Source organism: Exserohilum turcica (genome assembly GCF_000359705.1).
Source record: "Exserohilum turcica Et28A unplaced genomic scaffold SETTUscaffold_8, whole genome shotgun sequence".
Classification (NCBI taxonomy): domain Eukaryota; kingdom Fungi; phylum Ascomycota; class Dothideomycetes; order Pleosporales; family Pleosporaceae; genus Exserohilum; species Exserohilum turcicum.
In genome coordinates this window covers 1,589,913-1,609,812 of record NW_007360299.1, presented here as the reverse complement: position 1 = coordinate 1,609,812, position 19,900 = coordinate 1,589,913, and the positions used below count along the sequence as shown (strand labels likewise).

General features: G+C 55.7%; 5 protein-coding genes across 5 annotated transcripts; 3 read left to right on the top strand and 2 right to left on the bottom strand.

Annotated features, from left to right (window-relative positions):
• Window positions 1-130: 130 nt before the first annotated feature.
• Window positions 131-1,592, bottom strand: SETTUDRAFT_166053 (uncharacterized protein). The gene has a single exon (XM_008032874.1). It carries the CDS (start codon window positions 1,343-1,345, stop codon window positions 605-607), a length of 741 nt encoding a protein of 246 aa, XP_008031065.1. The 5' UTR covers window positions 1,346-1,592; the 3' UTR covers window positions 131-604.
• Window positions 1,593-2,167: 575 nt separating this feature from the next.
• On the top strand, window positions 2,168-2,762 carry SETTUDRAFT_166052 (uncharacterized protein). The gene has a single exon (XM_008032873.1). It carries the CDS (start codon window positions 2,456-2,458, stop codon window positions 2,636-2,638), a length of 183 nt encoding a protein of 60 aa, XP_008031064.1. The 5' UTR covers window positions 2,168-2,455; the 3' UTR covers window positions 2,639-2,762.
• Window positions 2,763-5,108: 2,346 nt separating this feature from the next.
• On the top strand, window positions 5,109-12,295 carry SETTUDRAFT_98544 (uncharacterized protein; the record flags this gene model as incomplete). The annotated part of the gene is made up of 4 exons (XM_008032872.1): window positions 5,109-8,651; window positions 9,622-11,008; window positions 11,055-11,453; window positions 11,502-12,295. 4 exons carry the CDS (start codon window positions 5,109-5,111, stop codon window positions 12,293-12,295), a joined length of 6,123 nt encoding a protein of 2,040 aa, XP_008031063.1.
• Window positions 12,296-12,421: 126 nt separating this feature from the next.
• SETTUDRAFT_44521 (uncharacterized protein) lies at window positions 12,422-14,722 on the bottom strand (the record flags this gene model as incomplete). The annotated part of the gene is made up of 6 exons (XM_008032542.1): window positions 12,422-13,353; window positions 13,415-13,903; window positions 13,950-14,133; window positions 14,197-14,279; window positions 14,331-14,524; window positions 14,689-14,722. The coding sequence occupies 6 exons, from the start codon at window positions 14,720-14,722 to the stop codon at window positions 12,478-12,480; spliced, it is 1,860 nt and encodes a 619-aa protein (XP_008030733.1). The 3' UTR covers window positions 12,422-12,477.
• Window positions 14,723-15,775: 1,053 nt separating this feature from the next.
• On the top strand, window positions 15,776-17,725 carry SETTUDRAFT_143379 (uncharacterized protein; the record flags this gene model as incomplete). Its single annotated transcript, XM_008032871.1, has 2 exons — window positions 15,776-16,114; window positions 16,174-17,725. The coding sequence occupies 2 exons, from the start codon at window positions 15,776-15,778 to the stop codon at window positions 17,500-17,502; spliced, it is 1,668 nt and encodes a 555-aa protein (XP_008031062.1). The 3' UTR covers window positions 17,503-17,725.
• Window positions 17,726-19,900: the final 2,175 nt, after the last annotated feature.

The window sequence follows — 19,900 nt, the reverse complement described above, 5'->3', positions numbered from 1 at the left end:
CTTTTCTTTTTCGCGGGCCCTCACCACCGGCCCATGGTGCCAATCTCGCGCGCGCGCAACCCCTCCTCTCGCCGCCTGGTCTCCGCCGCCATCGCTCACTGCTGCGGCCGTGCATCACGCAAACTTGGGTAAAGAGCAGTATATTTGGATTTAGACGTGGCTCCTGAATGGCCCAAACTTGCGGCCCCAGGCTACAATTACAAACGCCGTCGGACGCCTCGACTGAGAGGCCGTGTCCGCCCCGGCACGTCATCTGGAGTCTTTCCCAACGCCCCAACGCCCCGAACACCACCCAGCAACACTTTTCGCCGTGGAGCGAACCGTATACTAACCCGACAAAAGACGCAGCATGCCATGTCCAACTTGAGGCGATTGGCGGGCCCCGTCGTGCAATCCGATCCATCCTGCATGGTTGCGGCCCCGGTTCGACTGGCATGGCTACTCCTGCATCTGCCAAGAAACGTCTTGCGACAAGACGCCATCCATGGAGCAATGCCCAGTATTTGTATTTCCAGTGAGCCCAAAGCCACTGTCGCAGCCCTTCTTCTTCTTCTCTGGCGGCTGCTGCTGCTGTCGGGGCCCCCGCCCAGCAAGCACCTTGGGCTCAGAATGCATCCACCTTGTCGACGATGCTGTCTATGGCCATGGACCGCGTGGATGGCGTAGTGGGCGTCGGGGGAGCCTTTGCATCCGACTTGTTGTTGTTGTTGTGGTTGTGGTTGGGGGCAGGCTGCTGCTGGGCCTGCGGCGACACCATCTGAGGCGGAGATACAGACGTGTTTCGCGCATCCTCTTCGGCCGGGTCATTTTCGTCGTCCAGAATCTCGTCGACCTCTCGCAGCCAGTTTGCCTTGAGCACGTCCATGGGGGGGTCCAGGTCGCCCGGCTTTCCGCCGCGTCGAGCTTCGGCGGCCGTCATCTTCCTCTCGCCGCGTTTGTGTGGGTGGAAGTGCATGCGCCGGAGGTGGCTGGCGGCATTGTAGCATTCGTTGTACCTCTTGCCGGTCTGGCATGCTTTGCAGTTTGCCAGAAACGACTTGTCGGGCGAAGTGTCAATGGTGACCCAGACCTTGCGCGCCTTTTTGTGGACGCGGTTGGTATGCCGCCGGAGCTCATGCTCGCTGCGGAAGCCGTCGGGATAGTCCGAGCAGACGGGGCATTTGAGGCGTAGCACCTTGCGAGATGGCGTCTTGGAGCCTGCGCCGATTGCGGGCGAGGTGTTGGGAGTAGTGTCGACGGCTGGAGCGGTCACGACGGTTTCTCTTGGTGCTGACGGCGGCTCTACTGGGTCGCTAGCCTTGATGGATGTAGTCGTCGGGGTCTTTGTGGGCGCTCCTGCTTTCATCCTGGCCCTGGATCTTGCGGGAGGCATGTACTTGGTGGAGGACGGTGTAGTCGGGGAGCACGACGACGGAGAGACTGCGGAAGCGTCCTGTTCCGTCCCGAAGTGAACAACGGAGTCGCAGCTGGGCTGGAATCGTCGGTGGTGGTGGGGCGGAGGGCCGCAACTCTAACGGCAGCTAAATCCGGCGGGATTAGACAGAGGCAAGGGAACAGCTGGGGTTGCTTGCGACGTGCTCCAAGTCAGTCTTGGACAGCGCGGGGGGGGGGGGCAGGCAACAAGATATCCCGATTTTTGCTGGGCCCAGCGGCGTGCGCGCGCACAAGGCTGGAATGGCGCAGTCAGCCTCGTTTCCCATCATGAGTGGGTGAACCTTGAGCTGCAAGCCACGCCATAAGCGGCAAGCTGGCGAGCTGGCCGCCTATTGGGCATGAGCTTCAGGTTGAACGACACGCCTTGGTTCAGGGCGAATCAACGCATGCTGCAGCGTACAGCTCGACCGGTGTCTAGGCCGAGACGAGGAAAAAGAAATGAGGGCTTCCGTCCAAAACCTTGCTCGGATCATCCCGGCAACGCGACGAACCGCAAAACGATGGGTAATAGCAATGGCCTGCGGGATTACTAGGTCAAGGCAAGCTGCCGTGGTCATGCTTTTCCCCATTTGGCCCTGCTGGCCCATGAGCAAATTTCACAAGCCAGGCTCCGGACGTGACGAGGCCCATCGCATCCGCCCGCCCCCGCCCCCGATGCGCGCGCGCGAGAGAGAGAGAGAGAGGAAGAGAGGAAGAGAAGAAGAGACGGAGAGAGAGAGAGGCGCAAGAGAGAGCGAGGCAGCGCGACAGCGACAGCGACAGCGCGACAGAGCGCCGCACACAGCATCAGCTGGTGTGGTGTCGCTGTTTTTTTGGCACGCCATGCCATCCTCCTCGTCCAGCCTCGTCGCGGTCCAAGCAACGGAATAGTCCGCCTTTCTACCAGCCTAAGCGGAGCCAGGGTCGAGGGCGAATAAGCGGCCAGGGGACTCTCTTACTGTACTTTTGTTTTACGCACACTCGCCGATCCACAAACCCAGCTGCGTGTGCATCCCCAAGCCTCAAGCCCAGCTGGAAAGCAATGGCCTGCACTCGTCATGCACCACGTCCCGGCAAACCCCCAAGCTTGCGCAGCCCTTTCGCCGGCTGCTTGCCGTGGGCGGCGCTCCTCTGTCGACACCCCACGCTCAGCTTATCCCAGGAAACTTTGGTCGTGGAGCGCTATGTCCATGTGCAAAGGACAAGGCTGGCCGTCTTGTGCTAGCACAGTGGTGCTCCCTCGCCCGCCTTGCACACGATGACTCGCCTGCCTCTGGTCGGTTTCCGGAATATGGGCCTTTGGCGTAAGACACCGGCTGCCCAGTTGATCCGAGGCTGACGTCCACCTGCCACCAAACCTTATTCCCCGTCTGGACCCAGAGCCCGCCTACCAAGGATGTGGTCCCCAGCAAGCCCCCCCCCGTCAGAGCGCTGATCGCGAGATATTAGTCAATCGTGTTTTTTTCGACATGTCACTACTACACACACATACAGTACCCCCAAAAAGCCCTGGGCCTCTCCATCACAACGTGGCCACAAACATTGCCTGACTCTGCCACGACGCTTTGGTAATGTGACCCTGACAGACTCAGCTCGCTACATGTCAGCCTTCCCCGCCGATGGTCCACACGCCCTGCCCAAGCCAAAGGCGCGAGAAAACGCTTATCGATTCGTAAGCTTCTAGCCTGCACGGGGCTGGGTCGGCGTTTCACGTGTGGACAATTCCCCTCGACACCGGTAAAGGCAGCGATCCAAGCAGCAGTGTGGTGCCCGCCATCGACTTGCAACTTGGGCTTGGCGCTCTTCGGTGTGCGTGTCTCGTCATGAGGTTGGGTGCTGGAATCATCGGTCAGACAGGTACGTTTCGTCTGTGGTGCCGCCCGAGGCTAACGAGGGATGCCACGGCCATGTTTGGCTTTGGTTGCCCGCTCAACTGGATGACGGTACTTTTGCTCAGCCTCACGCCATGAATGCGAGAATGGCCCCACCATGCCATGTGTGTGTGTGGTGTGCACCATGGCGATCAACTTGGCTGCCGGGACGTCGTGTGACAGACTGTCCTCTCTAGAGAGTTGAGCTGAGGGTGCGGCAGGCTGTCTTGGACGGGCGGAGCTTACTGGACAGAGTGAGGTCCAGAGACCAGAGTTCATTGGGAGGCCCCAGCTACCAACCGCGAGTGCTGAGTGCCGCTAATGGAGACTTGGTGCCGTCTCATAACGCGGAAGCATGTGTCCGCTGTAGTCTGTCTCCAAGACCAGAGCGACAGGGGCGTGGGCGTCTTCTTACATATATAGGGTGCCTGTAATCGACTGCCGTTGTGACAGCAGCATGGGCGTCTAGGAAGCTAAGTTGGTCATACAGACATGCATGTCATGGCTAGGTGTGGCCGTCAGACTCACACGGCTGTCGCTGCTGTGATGCCATGTTGTATCTACCAGGCAAAGGCGTCAGTCCAAGACGCGAGCGGCCAGTGTGTCATGTTGTGGCATAGTGTGCTTAGTAGTATGCTCTTGAAGAGGGCGGTTGCGGAGAATATGCGTCTCTGTGGGGACAAGGACGTGGGGATCGGATGACGAAGCGTTGCACATGGCGGCGGCAGATACAATGTGCTCTTATAAGAGCGAGCGGGAGGACTCGAGTGCACCATGCTCCCCAGGCACCTACACCTTGGTCATGTGTCGTCTGCTCACTGTGCGCTGCAAAGCTGCTGTAAGGTATTGTTCGATTTGACGCGTCATCATTTTAGATTGAACCCTTGGCGGGTGCCAATAACCTATGCAGGTTTTAACTGCAAGCGGGATAGGTGACGTTGAATGCCGCGGGATATTTTGTCGACACCGCGACTGCTCGACGCTGCAAACGAAGCACAAAGCCGTTACAGGCTCCATGCGGGATGGGTAGACAGCGAGTGTGCTACCAGAGGCTCAGTCAATGCCAGTCCATCGGCCTGCGAGCAGCATGGCAAGGAACGAAGAATGAAGACGGTGGAGCGGGAGATTGTGCGGAAAATACAAGACAAGCAGTATATTCGCAGCAGAAATGGGGGGAAATAACGGAAGGGCAGGGGAATTGATAGACATGGTTGGGGAGGATAAGGATTCAAGGTGGAGGCGGCACCGACAGGGGCATCAGCCACACAAAGGGGCTGCCGGTTTGTGACACCAATCAGAGGCGGCGCGCGTGCCAGACAAGCGCATTCGTCAGCGGGCTGGGCGCTTGCCATTGGCCGCCGGCCGTCGGCGTATGGTAACAAAGCGCCCACGGTGGCAAGGCGCGACAAGACAGGCATCGGACCGGGCGCAGCTCCACCAGGAATATTTATCCTCCAAGGTTGAACTGCGCAGTTGCGTGATAGACGTGCCCACGGACCCCTCGTTGGCTTTGGACGATGAGGGGGCTTCAACGACAGGGGTAGTGGTAGCAAGCCATGCAACTTGTCAATCTCCAGGCTGCGACTCAACGCCTCGGGCTACCAGATGCCAGTGCCAGTAAGTATGTATTAAGTCGCTGCAAACCACCACCCCACATGTGACTTCATCGCCGCGCCATCTGCTCTGCCTCCGCCTCCGCCTCCGCCTCTGCCTCTGCTGCGCACACGTACAGGCCCACGCCCACGCCCCTCTGCGCCGCGCAGCCATCGTCATCGCCATGCAACCCCCTGGCCGCCTCAGGTGACGACGCCGCATCCCCACGACATGTCGGTCCTGTCCGCCAGCGAGCGTCCCTCCGGAGACTCGGACCGCTGGACTGCCTCGTCCAACACGTACATTGCCAGGAGCTCGGGAACATACACGGACAATGACAATGGCGACAGAGCCTCTTACCCGCGCCGCAGTCAAGACTCACGGCCCGCCACCGGTGCAGCCAACGGCATAGCCAGCGCAGACGCTGACGCCCCCATGGCTGTAGAGCCACCCACCGCCGCCGACGACTTTGCTCCCCGCAAGCAACGCGCCCGGCGGTCGGGCGGCTTCCTGCTCGACTCGACCTTCCCCAGCGGCCCACGACAGCGCTATGCCGACGACGCCAAGGGCAAGCGCAGCCCGCGACACCACGGCACACAGGAGAGGAGCGGCAGGAATGAGCGCAGCCACCGGGCGCGGCTGTCTCCCGCCAACGCGCCCGTGGCCGACGAGGGGCAGAGAGACGAACGCGGCCCCGCGCCAGGCGCATCTCGCATTGACTTTGCCCCTCCGCAAGAGCAGAACAGTAATGGCCTCCACGTCGACAGGGCCAGGACGAGTGCGCACGACATGCAGTCTGCTCCCCGCGACAGAGACGGTTTGCCGAGGACGCAACCGCCGCCGCGGCAGGCCATTGATCCAAACCAGCTGGTGCACATGGCGCTGAACCTCAGCGAGAGCCGGCGAAGACACATGAGTACCGGCCAGCTCCTCGCATCCCAGCCCCGCGTGGCATCTGGCTCGCAGCGCGAAGGCAGCTTCGCCAACTACGGCGCTGGCGGCAGCCTGAAACAGTATCTCAATGAGCAGCGCCGGGCCTCGCGCAACATGTCCCCCATGGGCGGCAGCAGCAACTCGCCGTCGCAGCATATTTCCAATTCCATGCAGAGGAGTGGCTCCGTTGCGTTCCCAGGCTCTCAGACCATCAATCCCTCTGCATCCACGCTGGCACGGGTCAACAAGGCTCGCGCCTACATCGAGCTCCGCATGGAATATCTGCGTCTCCTGGAATTCGTCCCGCCCTTGAAGCCCGACGCTAGTGCTCCGGGCAACTTCATCGTATCATCCAGCAACATGCCAGGCAGCCCGCAAGCGCACCTCACCCGCGTGCCGTCGTATGCGGGCAAACAGCACGATCTAGGCAGGCCCTACAACCCTCTACAGTATCTCCGCAATCGCCGTACCAGAGCTCGCGAGCGCGTGGTGCTCGAGCACCCTCCAGAAGAGTTCGAGGACGTGGAAGAGGTGCGTGATTGGGTGGACCGTGTCCAAGAGCATGCCAAATATGCCGGCTACCGTCGAGACGATGCAGTGCAGCTGCCCAAATTTCACAACGACCATGAGGTAGACACGCCATCCAGTAAACCTGCAAGAGCATACAAGGGCTGGTTCTTTACCCCGCAAGAGTTGCTTGCAGATGCCCACTGGCTGGAACAGGGCGACAACAAGAGACTTCTCGAAAACCGGTTTGGGCAACCGGTATTTCCACCCAAAGAAGCGCAACCGAGGAACTCGACCCAAACGCGTACCAGCAAAGACTACCCCGACAAGCGAAGGAAGAGCTGGGGAGACGGGCTGCCTGGCATCGCTCTGGATCCTACAACAGGCGATGAGAGCGATAGAGGAAGTGAACGTGGACGCAAGCGAAGGCTGCTTCCAACGCTCCGCCCGGATAGCCCCAAGGCTAGGAAGCACTCTAGAAGAGGCTCAAGACTACGCACCCATGATGACGTTGACACATCTGGATCAGAATCTGACACCAAGAGGCGCAAGACTCGCGTCGCTACAGACCCTGAGCAAAACACCGGGCCGCTTGCTCTGCTACTGGAGCAACAGGCCAAACAGTCGCAGGTCAAATCACCAGCCGCCTCGCCCAACACGCCCGACAAATGGGGGCGCAACGGAGATATTGCCTTTGACGACAAGCCTGCTCGAGACTCACTGGATGTTCCGCAGCTCACAAATGGTTTCGCATATGTCAAAGACCACGGCACGTTTAAGCTTCCCCAGAAGCCACGGAAAACTATTAGCTTATCCGCTGATGATGCTGACCCCCGATCGTCATATGAAAACCTCGACAGCACAGGCCCAAATACCCCCAATACCAAACCATTTCCGCGCATTAGCACCGAATTTTCACCACCCCAAAGTCGATCCAGCTCGCAGACGAGGAAGCCCAAGCGGCACAAGTTCAACCAAATCTTCCATTCGCACGACCATAGTGAAGACAGCCAGCACGAGTGGCGCCCTGATTCTTCCGGTACAGATCGAAAGGGAAAATCCAACCAAGCAAGTGGAGACACGTCGGACGAGAAGAACATTGGCTCGGCAATCCTGGCGGCACCCGGTGCTGTCAGGAACCTTTTGGGCCATCGCAAGAATGATAGCGTTAGTAGCTTGGCTAGCCCGGACAAAACGCGCCGGAAAGAGACACAGGAGCCCCAGTCTGCTGTTACACGCTTCTTCAAGGGCGTGAGGAATGAGGGTACCAAGGTCGGTGACATCATCTTTCGACGAGACCGAGCGGACGACTCCGATTCCGACACCATGTCCGACAACTCTGTAGAATTCGACGACGATAATGATTCTACCCGAGCCAAGCACGGCAAACGAAAGGCGATGAAGCGTACAATCACGTCGGGCAGTAGAACTTCTTTTAACGATGAACGGAGTTATCTCGACCTGCCTTCTTTCCGTCCCGTCCACGCCAGTGAAGACAAGGGTTCGGGCAATGAGCATCACATCTCGCGCCAGGCTCGAGAACGCAAGGGCAGCCGCTCTCCCCGCATCGATCGGCTGCTGCCTCCTCGTATGGATTTGAGTGCCATATCTAACAATTCCTCGCAAGTCTCTCTCAGTCTTGTGCCCACGCAGGATCGAGAAATCATCAACAAGGCGCTGGCTCACCCTGGTGTAATTGCGGGAGGATTGCCCCCTACTGGACTGAGAAATTCACAGTTATCGAGCAGGCAGCGCAGTAGCTCGAGGCCAGGGCTGAGCGGAAGACACTGGAGTATCACCGACAAAGATGACCACGACCGCAAGAACAAGGCGGACGTTATCACGCAAGCAGATATTGCGCGTGTACGTGCGTTATTCGTCTGCTCAGGTGTCAAGGCCAAGGAGATTGTTCGGCGGTCCCAGGCTTCGCGAGACCCACCTTCTGAATTCCTCGCTCGCGCCGCTGCCTTGACAAAAACAAAACTGTACCCCGTTCCGCGCAAGCAAGAGCATGTTCTAGCCGCACGCATCTTGGTCAAAGACCTCGAGGCTTCAACCAAAGCCCTGCAGTCTGCGCTCGAAGGCTTCCGTAACAAGGCTATCCAGCAGCTGTCGAGCCAAGTATCCTTGTTGCAGTCTACCGTCGACTCTGACCTTATGCCTCGCATCCTCGAAGCCGGCGACAAAGCTGTGCGTGTTACCAGCGAGGTATCCGGTCAAGGATCACTCCAAGTCAAGCAGATTACAGACGAGATTGACGGCATGATCCGGGCGCGCAAGCGCAGGATGAAATGGATGGGAGGCTTCGGCTGGATGCTCGTCGAGTGGGCGCTTGTCGGCCTTATGTGGTGCTTGTGGCTCACGGTCGTCCTTGTTGGATCTGTCAAGCGCGTCTTTGGCGTCGGCTGGAGTGTGGTTCGGTGGCTGCTGTGGCTCTAGGCAAGCTCGGCTGTGCATTTTCATCATTGTTGCATTTTTTGGCGTTAGAAAATCTCCTTTTCCTTTTGGTACATATATTCCTTTGCCTCTTGGTTTTCTTTCCTTGCATACGGCGTTCCCTTTTTTTTTCTTTCTTTTCTTTGTCATCTCTCTCTTTTTTGAATAATGGGCAGCTACTACTTTTTTTTGGGGGGGGGGGGGACAATAAGCGGTTACATGTTGCGATACCACACCACACCACACAGCACTACACAGCACCTTAGGTACTACTACTTGCTACTTACTACTATTAGCTCACTACAAAAATGCGGGTTGTAACTATAGATATCATCAAGAGAGACTACTGCATTTTTGCATAAGTAAATGCCATTGTTCAGCCTACCAACCTACCTTCTCTTGTAGTATCGATATATGTAGATTTGTACCTACGGCGTGAGCTGGTGAAGCCCTCCTGTTCATGTTTCACATATTACCGCATTTGAGTGGTACAGCCATGGCGCTATTGGACGTGTCTGATTCTATTATTAGTTTGGATGCTTGGTTTGGCGTTGGCGTTGGCAGGTGAACTGGTGTGGGTGCCGTGCCGTGGCGGTTTCCAAGACGCCCGCCTCCGCCCGCCTCCGCTTAATCGATACACGCGTCTACGTCATTGTTGACTAAGTATCCCTGACTATCCTCACCCTCACCCTCGCCCCCCTCCCCTTTCCCCCCAGCCACAACACTAGCCCACGCACTTACCTTGCAACGTCGAGATTGAACGGATTCACCACCGACCCCGCTGATATCCGTGTTCGAATCGGCCCCGACTATGGGATATTGCTGATCTTCCTGCTCTTCCTGCTCTTTGACATAGGCCGCGATGGAGTTCCAGACGGTGTTTGGCACCAAAGACGGCTTGAGCAGCCATGCTCAGTCGAGCGGCCCATCCTCTTTCGCATCGCTCGCCGCGGCTTTTGTGCCTACAGCTGTCATTGCAACTCTCTACATGGCAATCTTTGTCTTGATCCGGCACCGCTTTCCCAAGATCTATTCTCCACGGACGTTCATGGGCACCGTGGAAGAAAAACATCGTACACCATGTCCGACGTCACCGGGATACTTTGACTGGATCCGGACCATGAGGAGTGTCCCGGATAAGTTTATGCTGTACCATCAATCGCTCGATTCGTACCTGTTTCTCCGGTTTCTGAGGACGCTGATATTCATTTGCGTCGTTGGATGTGTCATTACCTGGCCGATTCTCTTGCCGGCCAACTGGATGGGTGGTGGCAGGTCGAAGGAGTTGAATCGCCTTGGTATTGGCAATGTGAAGGACAAGGACCACCTGTATGCTCATGCTGTCGTCGCTTGGGTTTTCTTCAGCTTCGTCATGTTTACTGTTGCGCGCGAGCGCCTGTGGCTCATTGGACTGCGACAGGCCTGGAACCTGTCCAAGGCGAATGCGAAGAGGCTGTCGTCACGCACCGTTCTCTACCTTTCAGCACCCACGGCAGCACTGGATGAAAACAACATGCAGCGATTCTTTGGCGAAGATGCAGTCCGCATCTGGCCCGTCACAAGGGGTGATAAGCTTGTATCTCTGGTCTCGGAAAGGGATTCAAAGGTTAAGAAACTGGAGAGCGTAGAGATGTCGCTCATCCTCAACATCAACAAGGAGGTCAGGAAGAGCCATAACAGCAGCATCAAATACGAACAGCTACCTAAGCAGATGAAGAAGTCCCTGCGGCCTACACACAAGTCGAACACTCCAATTGTTGGCAAGCAAGTCGACAGCATCAGCTACTACCGGGACCAGATCAAGGAGAAAGAGGATGAAATTGAGAAAGCGCGCGAGTCAAACGAGACTGCTCAGAGTCTTGGTGGAGCTGCGGCGGTGTTTGTCGAGTTTCGCACCCAGCCTGCAGCACAACGCGCGTATCAACAAATCGCCTCCGCCGACATACTTTCTCTCACGCCTCGGTTTGTAGGGACTGTGCCGAGCGAGGTCGTTTGGGAAAATCTGGTTCTGCCGCCTGCACGCCGCATATCGCAAAGCGGCGTGGCGCTGTCGCTGGTGATTGCAACCATTATTTTCTGGTCTATCCCTGTATCGATTGTTGGTGCCTTCTCCAATGTTCAGTATCTCGCGGAAAATTTTGAGTGGCTTGCGTTTCTCAACAAACTTCCACCATCAATCATGAGCCTCTTAAGTGGTCTGATTCCTCCGCTGCTGCTGAGCGCCCTGGCTCGATGGGTGCCAGATATATTCAGATGTAAGTGCATGTGTGAAGCATCGGTCAACAAAGCTTACAGTTGTAGACATCTTCACAACATTCGGGGACCCTACGAAGCCGGTGATTGAATTGAAGGTACTGAAATGGTACTACGTTTTTCAAGTCCTTCAAATCTTCCTCATCACTACCCTCTCGTCTGGAGCTGCTGCGGTAGCGTCGCAGATTGCAACAGATCCAAGCTCGGTACCCCAGCTTCTTGCACAGAGTCTTCCTAGGGCATCCAACACGTACCTTACCTACTTTGTTGTCCAAGCCTTGACAAATGCCCCAAGCAACATCTTGAACTACACTGATGTTCTGTTCTTTGTTTTGTACGACCGCTTCTTTGACAAGACTCCTCGCCAAAAATACGACACTCATACTACCATGAGAGGCATGGCTTGGGGCAAGTTGTTTCCAAAGTATGTCAACTTTGTGATTATTGGTATGTTCACTGGATTCTGTTGCGCTGTATTTCACTGATTCGTCCCAGCGATTGCTTATGCCTGCATTGCACCTCTTGTTCTTGGCTTCGCTGCCATTGGCCTCGTCATTTTCTACTGGAGCTATCGATACCAGCTGCTCTATACTGCGCAACCAAAAATCGACACCAAAGGACACTGCTACACGCTTTCTCTCCAGCACATTCTCACCGGCATCTACATTGCTGAGCTGTGTCTCATTGGCATCTTCAGCTTGCGCCAAGCAACCGGCCCCCTGATCATGCTTGTTGTATTACTCATCACCACTGCCGTATTCAACTACACGACGAACCGCTACTTTGCGCCGCTCGAACTGTACCTTCCTGCGGACCTCGCTCCAGAATCCGAGGACGATGAACAAGCGCCCCTGCTGTCATCGGCCGAAGAAGGCGAATCAGACGCTCTGCAACACGCCCAGTCGAGACTCAACCGTATCAGTGAGCGCACGCATGTACCATCGGACGTCATCTCGCCCCTTGCCCGCTTCTTGCAACCCCACGTCTTCGCCAGCCACACGGCGATGAAAGCCTGGGTCCGCGACGGCGATTTCGACGACCAAGACCCAGAGTACAGCGAAAAAGACTTGAAAAAAGCGTACCTCAACCCGGCCTTCTCGAGCAAGACTCCGGTTATCTGGCTGGCGCGCGATGCCATTGGCGTGAGCAAGGATGAGATTGCTCAGAATGAGAAGATGGGATTGGAGGCTAGTGATCGGGGGGCGTGGGTCACGCGAGACGGCAAGTTGAAGTGGAGCGTGGATAGTTTCGACGAGGTGCCTGTTTTCCAGAGGGGTATCAAGTGGTAGTAGGTAGGAGATTCCAAGGGTCAGTCCAAGGAAGAAAGGACAAAAAAAACATGTCAAGAGAGTGAGTTTCTGTTTCAATTCCATAGTCATGTAAAATATATCTTGATTTCACAATTGGAAAAAAAAGGAGGTGCTAAACTTGTTCGCATTCCATAATAATGAAAGAAGTTCATCGGACTCGCTCAACTGCCTGCTTTCCTCCCCCGAATCATATCCGCCACCTTCTCGGCAACCGCATACACAAGACTCACGATATTGCCCTGCACATGCAGCGGAAACACACTCGCATCCACGACGCGCAGCCCACGCACCCCATGCACCCTCAACTCGGCATCCACAACGCCGCCCTTCTCCCGCGGCAACATGGCACACGACCCCATGGGATGATACTCGGTGATTGTATTCAGTCTCGTCCACTCCTTTGCTTCCTCGAGCGTCTTTGGTATGGGGCCCGACGCTTTCTGCGGCACGACAAAGTCGCCGTGTTGATCTCGCTTGAAAATAGCAGCGAGAGGCTCCACGGACGTGAGGGATAAAGCGTATAGAACCGAGCGGGCAACCATGTCGACGTCGAGCGGATGCGTCAGGTACGCCGGGTCGATGGCCGGATACGCACTTGGGTCGCGGCTGGTAATGTGGGTGCTCCCGCGCGACAGCGAGCGCGTGCTGCACACACCCAGCGTGCACCACATGCCTGCGTCTTCGCAGGGAAACATGGTCGGCGTGTGCTCTGGACGGTATGTGTTTACGCCCGTGGGAAGGAAGACGAGCTGGCAGACGGCTTCCTTGGGGTCGAGCAGCTGGCGGGCGAGCAGCGCGTTGCGGCCCGCGGGATCGGAGCCGGGGTTTTGCTCTGCGAAGCTGGAGATGAGGGCGTCGATGTGCGGGGCTGGATCGGAGAGTTCAGGCGAGACTTTTGTGAGAGACGCGAAACCTGTTGTTGTGGGCGATGTGGCAAAGGGACCGGCTTTGTGCTGCAGGTAGGCTTCTAGCGCTTGTTGGGCTATGTCTGGGTTGTGGGCGAGGACTTCGGCCGTGGGATAGTCGTCTTTGACGCCCTGATGACGATTGTCAATTGATTGGCTTGTTGGGTGCGGATTGAAGCGAGGACTGGCTTACCAGGACAATGGCGGTGGCAGAGTGGTCAGATAGGTTTTCGCCTACGCCGGGGAGCTCGACGACGACGTCGACACCGGCTTTTTGCAGCACGGCGGGGGATCCGATGCCCGAGAGCTCGAGCATCTGTGGGGAATTGACGACGCCGCCGCAGACGAGGACTTCTTTGTTAGCTTTGACTGTGTGCGTGGTGCCGTTGACGCGGAACTCGACGCCCGTGGCTTTGATGCCGTCGGTGCTCTTGTCGAGCTCGATCTTGGAGACGAGTGCGTTGGTTAGGATGGAGAGGTTTGGCCGCGAGGCGTTGGGCTCGTAGTACTCTCTTGCGGCGTAGCTGCGCCGGTTGTGCCGGGGATCAATTGTGTTCAGCTGGTTGAAGCCGCCGATGGCGGAGCCAGTGCGAGGATCATTTGCAGGTAGGTAGCCTGCGTTTAGCATTGTTTTCGGCCACATGTCCTGGCTCCAGCTAGCTTCGCCTACTGGAAAGGATACCTATGACTGTTAGTAGAGCAGTAATGAAGGTTTTCGAGTCACGGACTTGGATGGGGCCAGAGGTGCCGCGCAGCGACTTGTCAAGGTACTTGTCGTCGATTTGCTGCGAGAGGGTTTCGGACGCTGGATGGTATGTCTCGAACTTGCGGTAGTAGGGCTTGAGGTCTTCAAAGGACCAGCCCTTGTTTCCGAGCTCTCCCCAGTTGTCCAGATCCTGTTTGGATGCCATGCTATGTGAGAGTTAAATAAGAAACTGAGTAATAGAGTTATACTGATAGAAATAGGGTAGTTACCTGAACATATTGAAGTTTACGGCACTGCTTCCACCGAGGACCTTGCCACGGATCCATGCGTGAACTCTATTTCCTGTTCCTTTCTGACAAAAGAGTTGGCACAGCCCGATTGATGCGGGTCAAGACAGACGTACCTGCGGAACTGTCCTGTAGTCCCAGTCATACTGCGGCTTACCCCAGGTTTGCGTGAACATGTTTGGTGCATCGATTACAAGGTCGTTGAGCCCATTGCCTCCGGCTTCCAGGACGCCTACGGTGACATCTTGGTCTTCGCTAAGACGGGCTGCGAGAGTTAGACCCGCCGTTCCGCCGCCACAGATAACATAATCTAAATCGATAGATAATTAGCAAAGAATGCTTGGAATGATAATTATCTTGTGGTTGCAGCTATAGCCAAACTATGTTCTTCGTCCTTTGGGCTATGAGGGGCAAAATACCACATCCTCGATACCGAGGCACGAGGTAGTTTAAGCGCATCGCTTTTCAACTTACCGTATGCTTTGCTTGCAAAGTCTTCGGCAGACATGGTGGGCCAAGTGTTTGAATAACAATAGTCCAAACCAAGGTCAGCTCCTATGCGAAACTTGCATGGCTTTATATGGGCCAGTGTGGGCAAGGCACATGCGTTCCCAGGACGCGCGGGGCTGATGGGTAGCCTCTAAGCTACGAGTACCAATGAAAAAGCGACTATCCCGGGCAAACTATTCCCGATTGGTCTTTGGATTGATCAAAGGCGCCTCTGCCGTCCATTGCATGAGACCATGTTCAGGCAAGAAGAGAGCTGGCAATGCAGTCAGCAGTTCCGTGCTGCTCTAGGTCGGCGACGATCCATTCGCCCACAAACACTTTTTCGGGTAAGCCGACTGTCTTACACAGTTCTTTCAAAGATGTCGACTCGAGTATCAAGCAAAAGCATGCTCTGATTGGCCATATCCCTCGGTCGCTGGCCTTGAGCCTCGGAATATCAGGTCCAATATGCAAAATTGAGTTTTGAATGTGTCTTGTGGCCAAATCTTCGGACCCGCTTGCCATGCGAGCTTGATTACACATGGCAATCTACTGCTTGTTTTGACAAGGTCGACGTGCCGCTCTGGTAAGGAACCCCACCAAGGCACCCCTCGTATGGTGGGGACATTTTCCAATTGGCAAGCAGGCTCGCTTGGCGGCGGCTGGTTCTGTATCGCTGCTTGGCCACAGTTACAGCCCATGAGTGGAGTGAGCACAGAGGTTGGACTTGATGCTATACCGAGATGCCTCGGTGGTAGTGGTGGTGGTGTGGTGGTGTAGTAAGCGGGGTCTACGTAACGCGCTTTTCGCGCCTTTCATGGTTGATTTGGTCAAAGTTCATCCGACACGCAAAGATGTGAGCTGAATCGCAACCAAACAGGTGACCTGTTTGTTAAATTCATGACGAAGCACTATCAGGCGTTGAGTCGAGTTATGTATTGCCGTTCTCGGCGTAGGGCCAACGATGCCGCGGCTAGTTGCACGGACCCTGGACGATGCTCCACCAAAATTTCTAGAGCTCCGAACTTTCAGACCTGCGACCACCGACCGCAATCATTCGCACCCCTCGGCCATGCTCACCGAACACTTTGTCGCCGCCATATCGGCTTCGACCAAGCCAAACACGGGAATCCTCAAAGACGCCGGCATCTTCGTCCACGAATTCCAGCCGCTGGCCGCCCAGAGGCATGTCTTCAAGAAAAGCACCGCGGCGCCCAATGGCATTGCTGTGAGCGCCACACATGTTTTCGCTGCGCAAGCCGAGAAGGCCGTCGTCCATGTGTATAGCAGGGAAAAAGGCAACCAGGAAGCCCTCGTGCCCTTCCCAGAGAGGATCCATAGCATTGCGCTGGCGGCGCAAGATAGCGTGCTGCTGCTGGGAACGGAAAGCGGACGGATATTGGCATGGGAGGTCAGTTGCCACGCCCATGCAAAGCACAATTGGAAGTATGGCTCTAACATGTCTCTCAGGTTTGCTCAGGTCGCCTCGTCTCCACGTCCACTTCGCATCTCCAGCCAGTGACGTGCATTGCCGTCGACCCGTCGTCGACCTTTTTTCTCTCCGGTTCCTCAGATGCCATGATCCACGTCTGGGCCCTGCCCTCGATACTTTCTTTCTCGCCCGACGCCTCGCGCTCGCCCGTACACACCCTGTCTACCCATCGCGGCCCCATCTCTGCCATCGCTTGTGGGCACAGTTCCAGCAGTGCCAATATTGCAGTGTCTATATCAGGGGACAAGTCTGCTATTGTGTGGGATTACCAAAACGGACAGGCCCTGCGGACATACCTGCTCCCGGAGGTGCCTACTGCCGTCACCCTGGATCCTGCGGACCGGGCATTCTTTGTTGCCTATGCCGACGGTAGCTTGCAGACAATTGATTTCTATGACGAGGTGCAGAAAAGTACCCCGGTCAATGTCCTCCGCGATAGTGCTTTGTCTCACCGTCCTATTCAACCGTCGCCGAAGACCCGCTTCGGTGCCGATTCGCAGAAGCTCGGCGCAGCCCTCAGTCTGAGTTTGAGCTGGGATGGCACGACATTAATCTCTGGCCATGCGAGCGGCAAGGTTGCTACGTGGGACGTTGCCAAATCCAATTATCTCTCCACGCCTGCCAATCTTCCAGGCCCTGTTTCTAATCTACAGTTCCTGCCTCCTACAGGCTTTCCCCATGCACCGGAACCAACTTTTACAATCCAGGCCATTGTCAAACCGAAACAAGATGCTGGACTTGCAAGCAGCGGAAATGGCTTGGTCCCGCCACATTATACCTTGAACATGCAGCTGACGGGCCGGCTACGCAGCCCCCACGTGTCGGCAACTGAGAAGCGAAGTGTGGGAACAAGCGCTTTCGAGGAGGCCTTCGCCCACCCTAGCTTTCCTGCCGATATGCTGGAAGAGAGCCTAGCTGAGCTGAGCTCTTGGATTCCCCAGACCAAAGGCGGCGCCGCTCCAGCCGCCGACTTCATGGCCCTGGACGCAGATGGCGCGGACAGCTCGGGGCCTACAAGTAACGCCCAGCAAGCGGAAGTCAAGGAATTGAAGAAACAGCTTGCAAGCCTCCAACGTATCCAGAAGATTACATTTTCCCAGCTCTCCGAGTTGCGTGAGGAAAATAACTACTTCATGAACCAAGAAAAGAAGCGGGCGGAACGTGCCAAAACACGAGCAAAGAAGAAAATGGGTGTTGCCAATGGCTCGTCCCGCAGTCATGAAGCGGGAGATGTGGAGATGAACGACTACACCGACGTCACATCCGACTCAGACTTGGACGATGCTCGTGCGAATGGCAAGCCGTGAGCATTTGGCGAACTGCAAGTCAATGCCTCTCTACCTTAGCAGCAGAAAGGAGAAGCCACGTATATCCACAACTATATAAGGCATCCACACAGTCGGATCCGAGTGTAGATGCATCACACCTTGCGCCCAGGCTGTATATGACGGCAGACTATGTTTCCAGGGGTCGCATTTTGTCCTGGTTTCCCAGCTGGTAGTTCTGTACAGCGAACACTCCACAAATTCCGGGCCACTATCAAATTTCATTGACTTGTTGCTGTTGTGCACGGACTCCAAGAAGGCTCTCTCAAACACCGTCTCCGGATTTGAACCGCGGAAGCCAGCCATATCGCAGGGCGGGGTAGTCTGTGCGGCTCTGATTTTTGCCGTTGTACGACCATTGACGAGGTTAATTCATGGCGCCATACTTGTGCCATGTCTTTGATGCGGCGCTCAGATCATCGTCAGGTGCACTGCGGGCTGCAGGAAGACCAGGCACAACAGTTGAACCCAGCCTGGCTATATCACTCCTCATATACCATCCAAGCCTGTCGTGTTACTGAGGCGATCATGTGAGGCAGCCGATAGCCGTTTATACCTGCTGGGTCACTCACGAGAGGAACAGATACTGCAAGAGATGGAGGAGTGGACATGGTCGGCTGCAGTGAAACACAACACCAACATGAACCGAGTGACTGCATAAGACACGATAATCAGCCGTGTGCGATGCCGGAGGCAGGTTGAAAGCAGCTTGATCCGAGAGCCCGGACGGACAGTCTACTAGATACAGACATATTCTGAACGGTGTGAGATCCCTTGCATACGTGCAACTTGGAAGCGAATCCTTGGCCATATGCACAGCGTGGCTATAATAGTGGCATGAGGCGTTCCCGTGGATGTGCACCCGCCCTCCGCGACTGGCTCGTAGAGAAGATGAGAAAAAGGAAACCCGCAGAGGCTAAATCGGTATGCAGTCTGCGAATTGATTCTGCGAACAGCCGTTCCAGAAGGTACAACAATGCAAAACTTTGATTTTTTGACCGTTCCTTTGCACGTTTTGTTCTCACCAAGGCGCAGGGAAAAGACGGTGAGGGTGCTATCTCTCTACCGGCGCTGCTGCATGTTGTGTATGCACGTGTGCGCTCGCCTAAGTACCTTTCCAGTCAACCACACGGAATTTCAACTTGGACAAAGAAACAACCCCCACAACACCACGGGGACAATACCCAGAGCTGAACAATAACAGCTTTATCTTATAAGTTCACACTACAAAGCAAGAGTGTTGCCGAGCGGGCCGCGACACCCCCATGCTCTGCCGCCGACCCAGTTCTCACACGATACGATCCACGATCACAGATGTCATGCATAGCTGCCTTGGCACTTCTATACCACATCCGCACACGCACATATGCACAAATGCACATCTTACCTTCCTTCAGCCCGCCCGTCTATCCCCCTCGTCATCTCCCCACTTTCCCTTCTCGATACGAAAGCGAGAGAAAGCCGACGTGCGCGTATAACGCAATAGCAACGCCCAAGACGGTATAGATCCAAAACCCACCCATTCCTTCAGACAAAAAAAGCAAAGAACGATAGCTAGTCAGTGCAAAACTAGCCTTCACACAGAAGCGGCTTTTGACCCACACCTCCACCACCACCACCATCATCATACATACCTAGGCTCATAAACCATGGCCCCCCCTTCATCACAATCATATCGCACCAATCCCTACCCTTAGCACGAAGGAGTTTCCCGCCTTTCCCGCCGTTCCCCCCGCGAAAAGCACAAATGAGAAGAGGGAAGGATTCAGAAGGGTTTAGCAAGGGCAAGAAAAACAAAAGAAAGACCTGGCTTCATCTAGAGCAGCCCACACATGCACCTCGTGCTGAGAATGGTTTAGCTCTGTCGTTTCCCTTGTCAACCTCCCTTGTTCCGTTGCATACCCGCTGCTGAAGCTGCTGCTGAGCTTCTCGTCGCCCATATTTTTGCCATTGCCCGTTTTTTTTTCTTTCCTTCTTTGCTTTCGTTTGGGGAAATGATTGCCGTCGTTGTCATTAATGAGGCGTGCAGCTCCGGCCACGACGTCCAGGCCAGTAAAGTGAGGCAGGCAGGCAGTCAGTTACTTACTCAGTTAGATGGCTAGCTACTCACCCATCCGACCACCCATGTAGAACCCATGTAGAATACAACCCAATCCAACACACGCGCAAGCAGGCTTTACAGATACCATGCTCTTTTGTAGTGTTCTCCTCATTATACGAAGTTACATACACGATGATCCTTTACCAAGTGTAGAACCATCAAACCCACCAATACATCTCCGCATGTACCTACGTATGTAGATGTATGTATGCACGGCACCCTTCCCTTTTCTTCTCTTCTCTTCCCTTCTCTCCTTCCCCCCCCCCCCCCCCCCCCCCC

Excerpts from the sequence above, each read along its gene's own strand:
- SETTUDRAFT_166052 (XM_008032873.1), top strand. The coding sequence starts at position 2,456 with ATGGCCTGCACTCGTCATGCACCACGTCCCGGCAAACCCCCAAGCTTG.
- SETTUDRAFT_166053 (XM_008032874.1), bottom strand. The coding sequence starts at position 1,345 with ATGAAAGCAGGAGCGCCCACAAAGACCCCGACGACTACATCCATCAAG.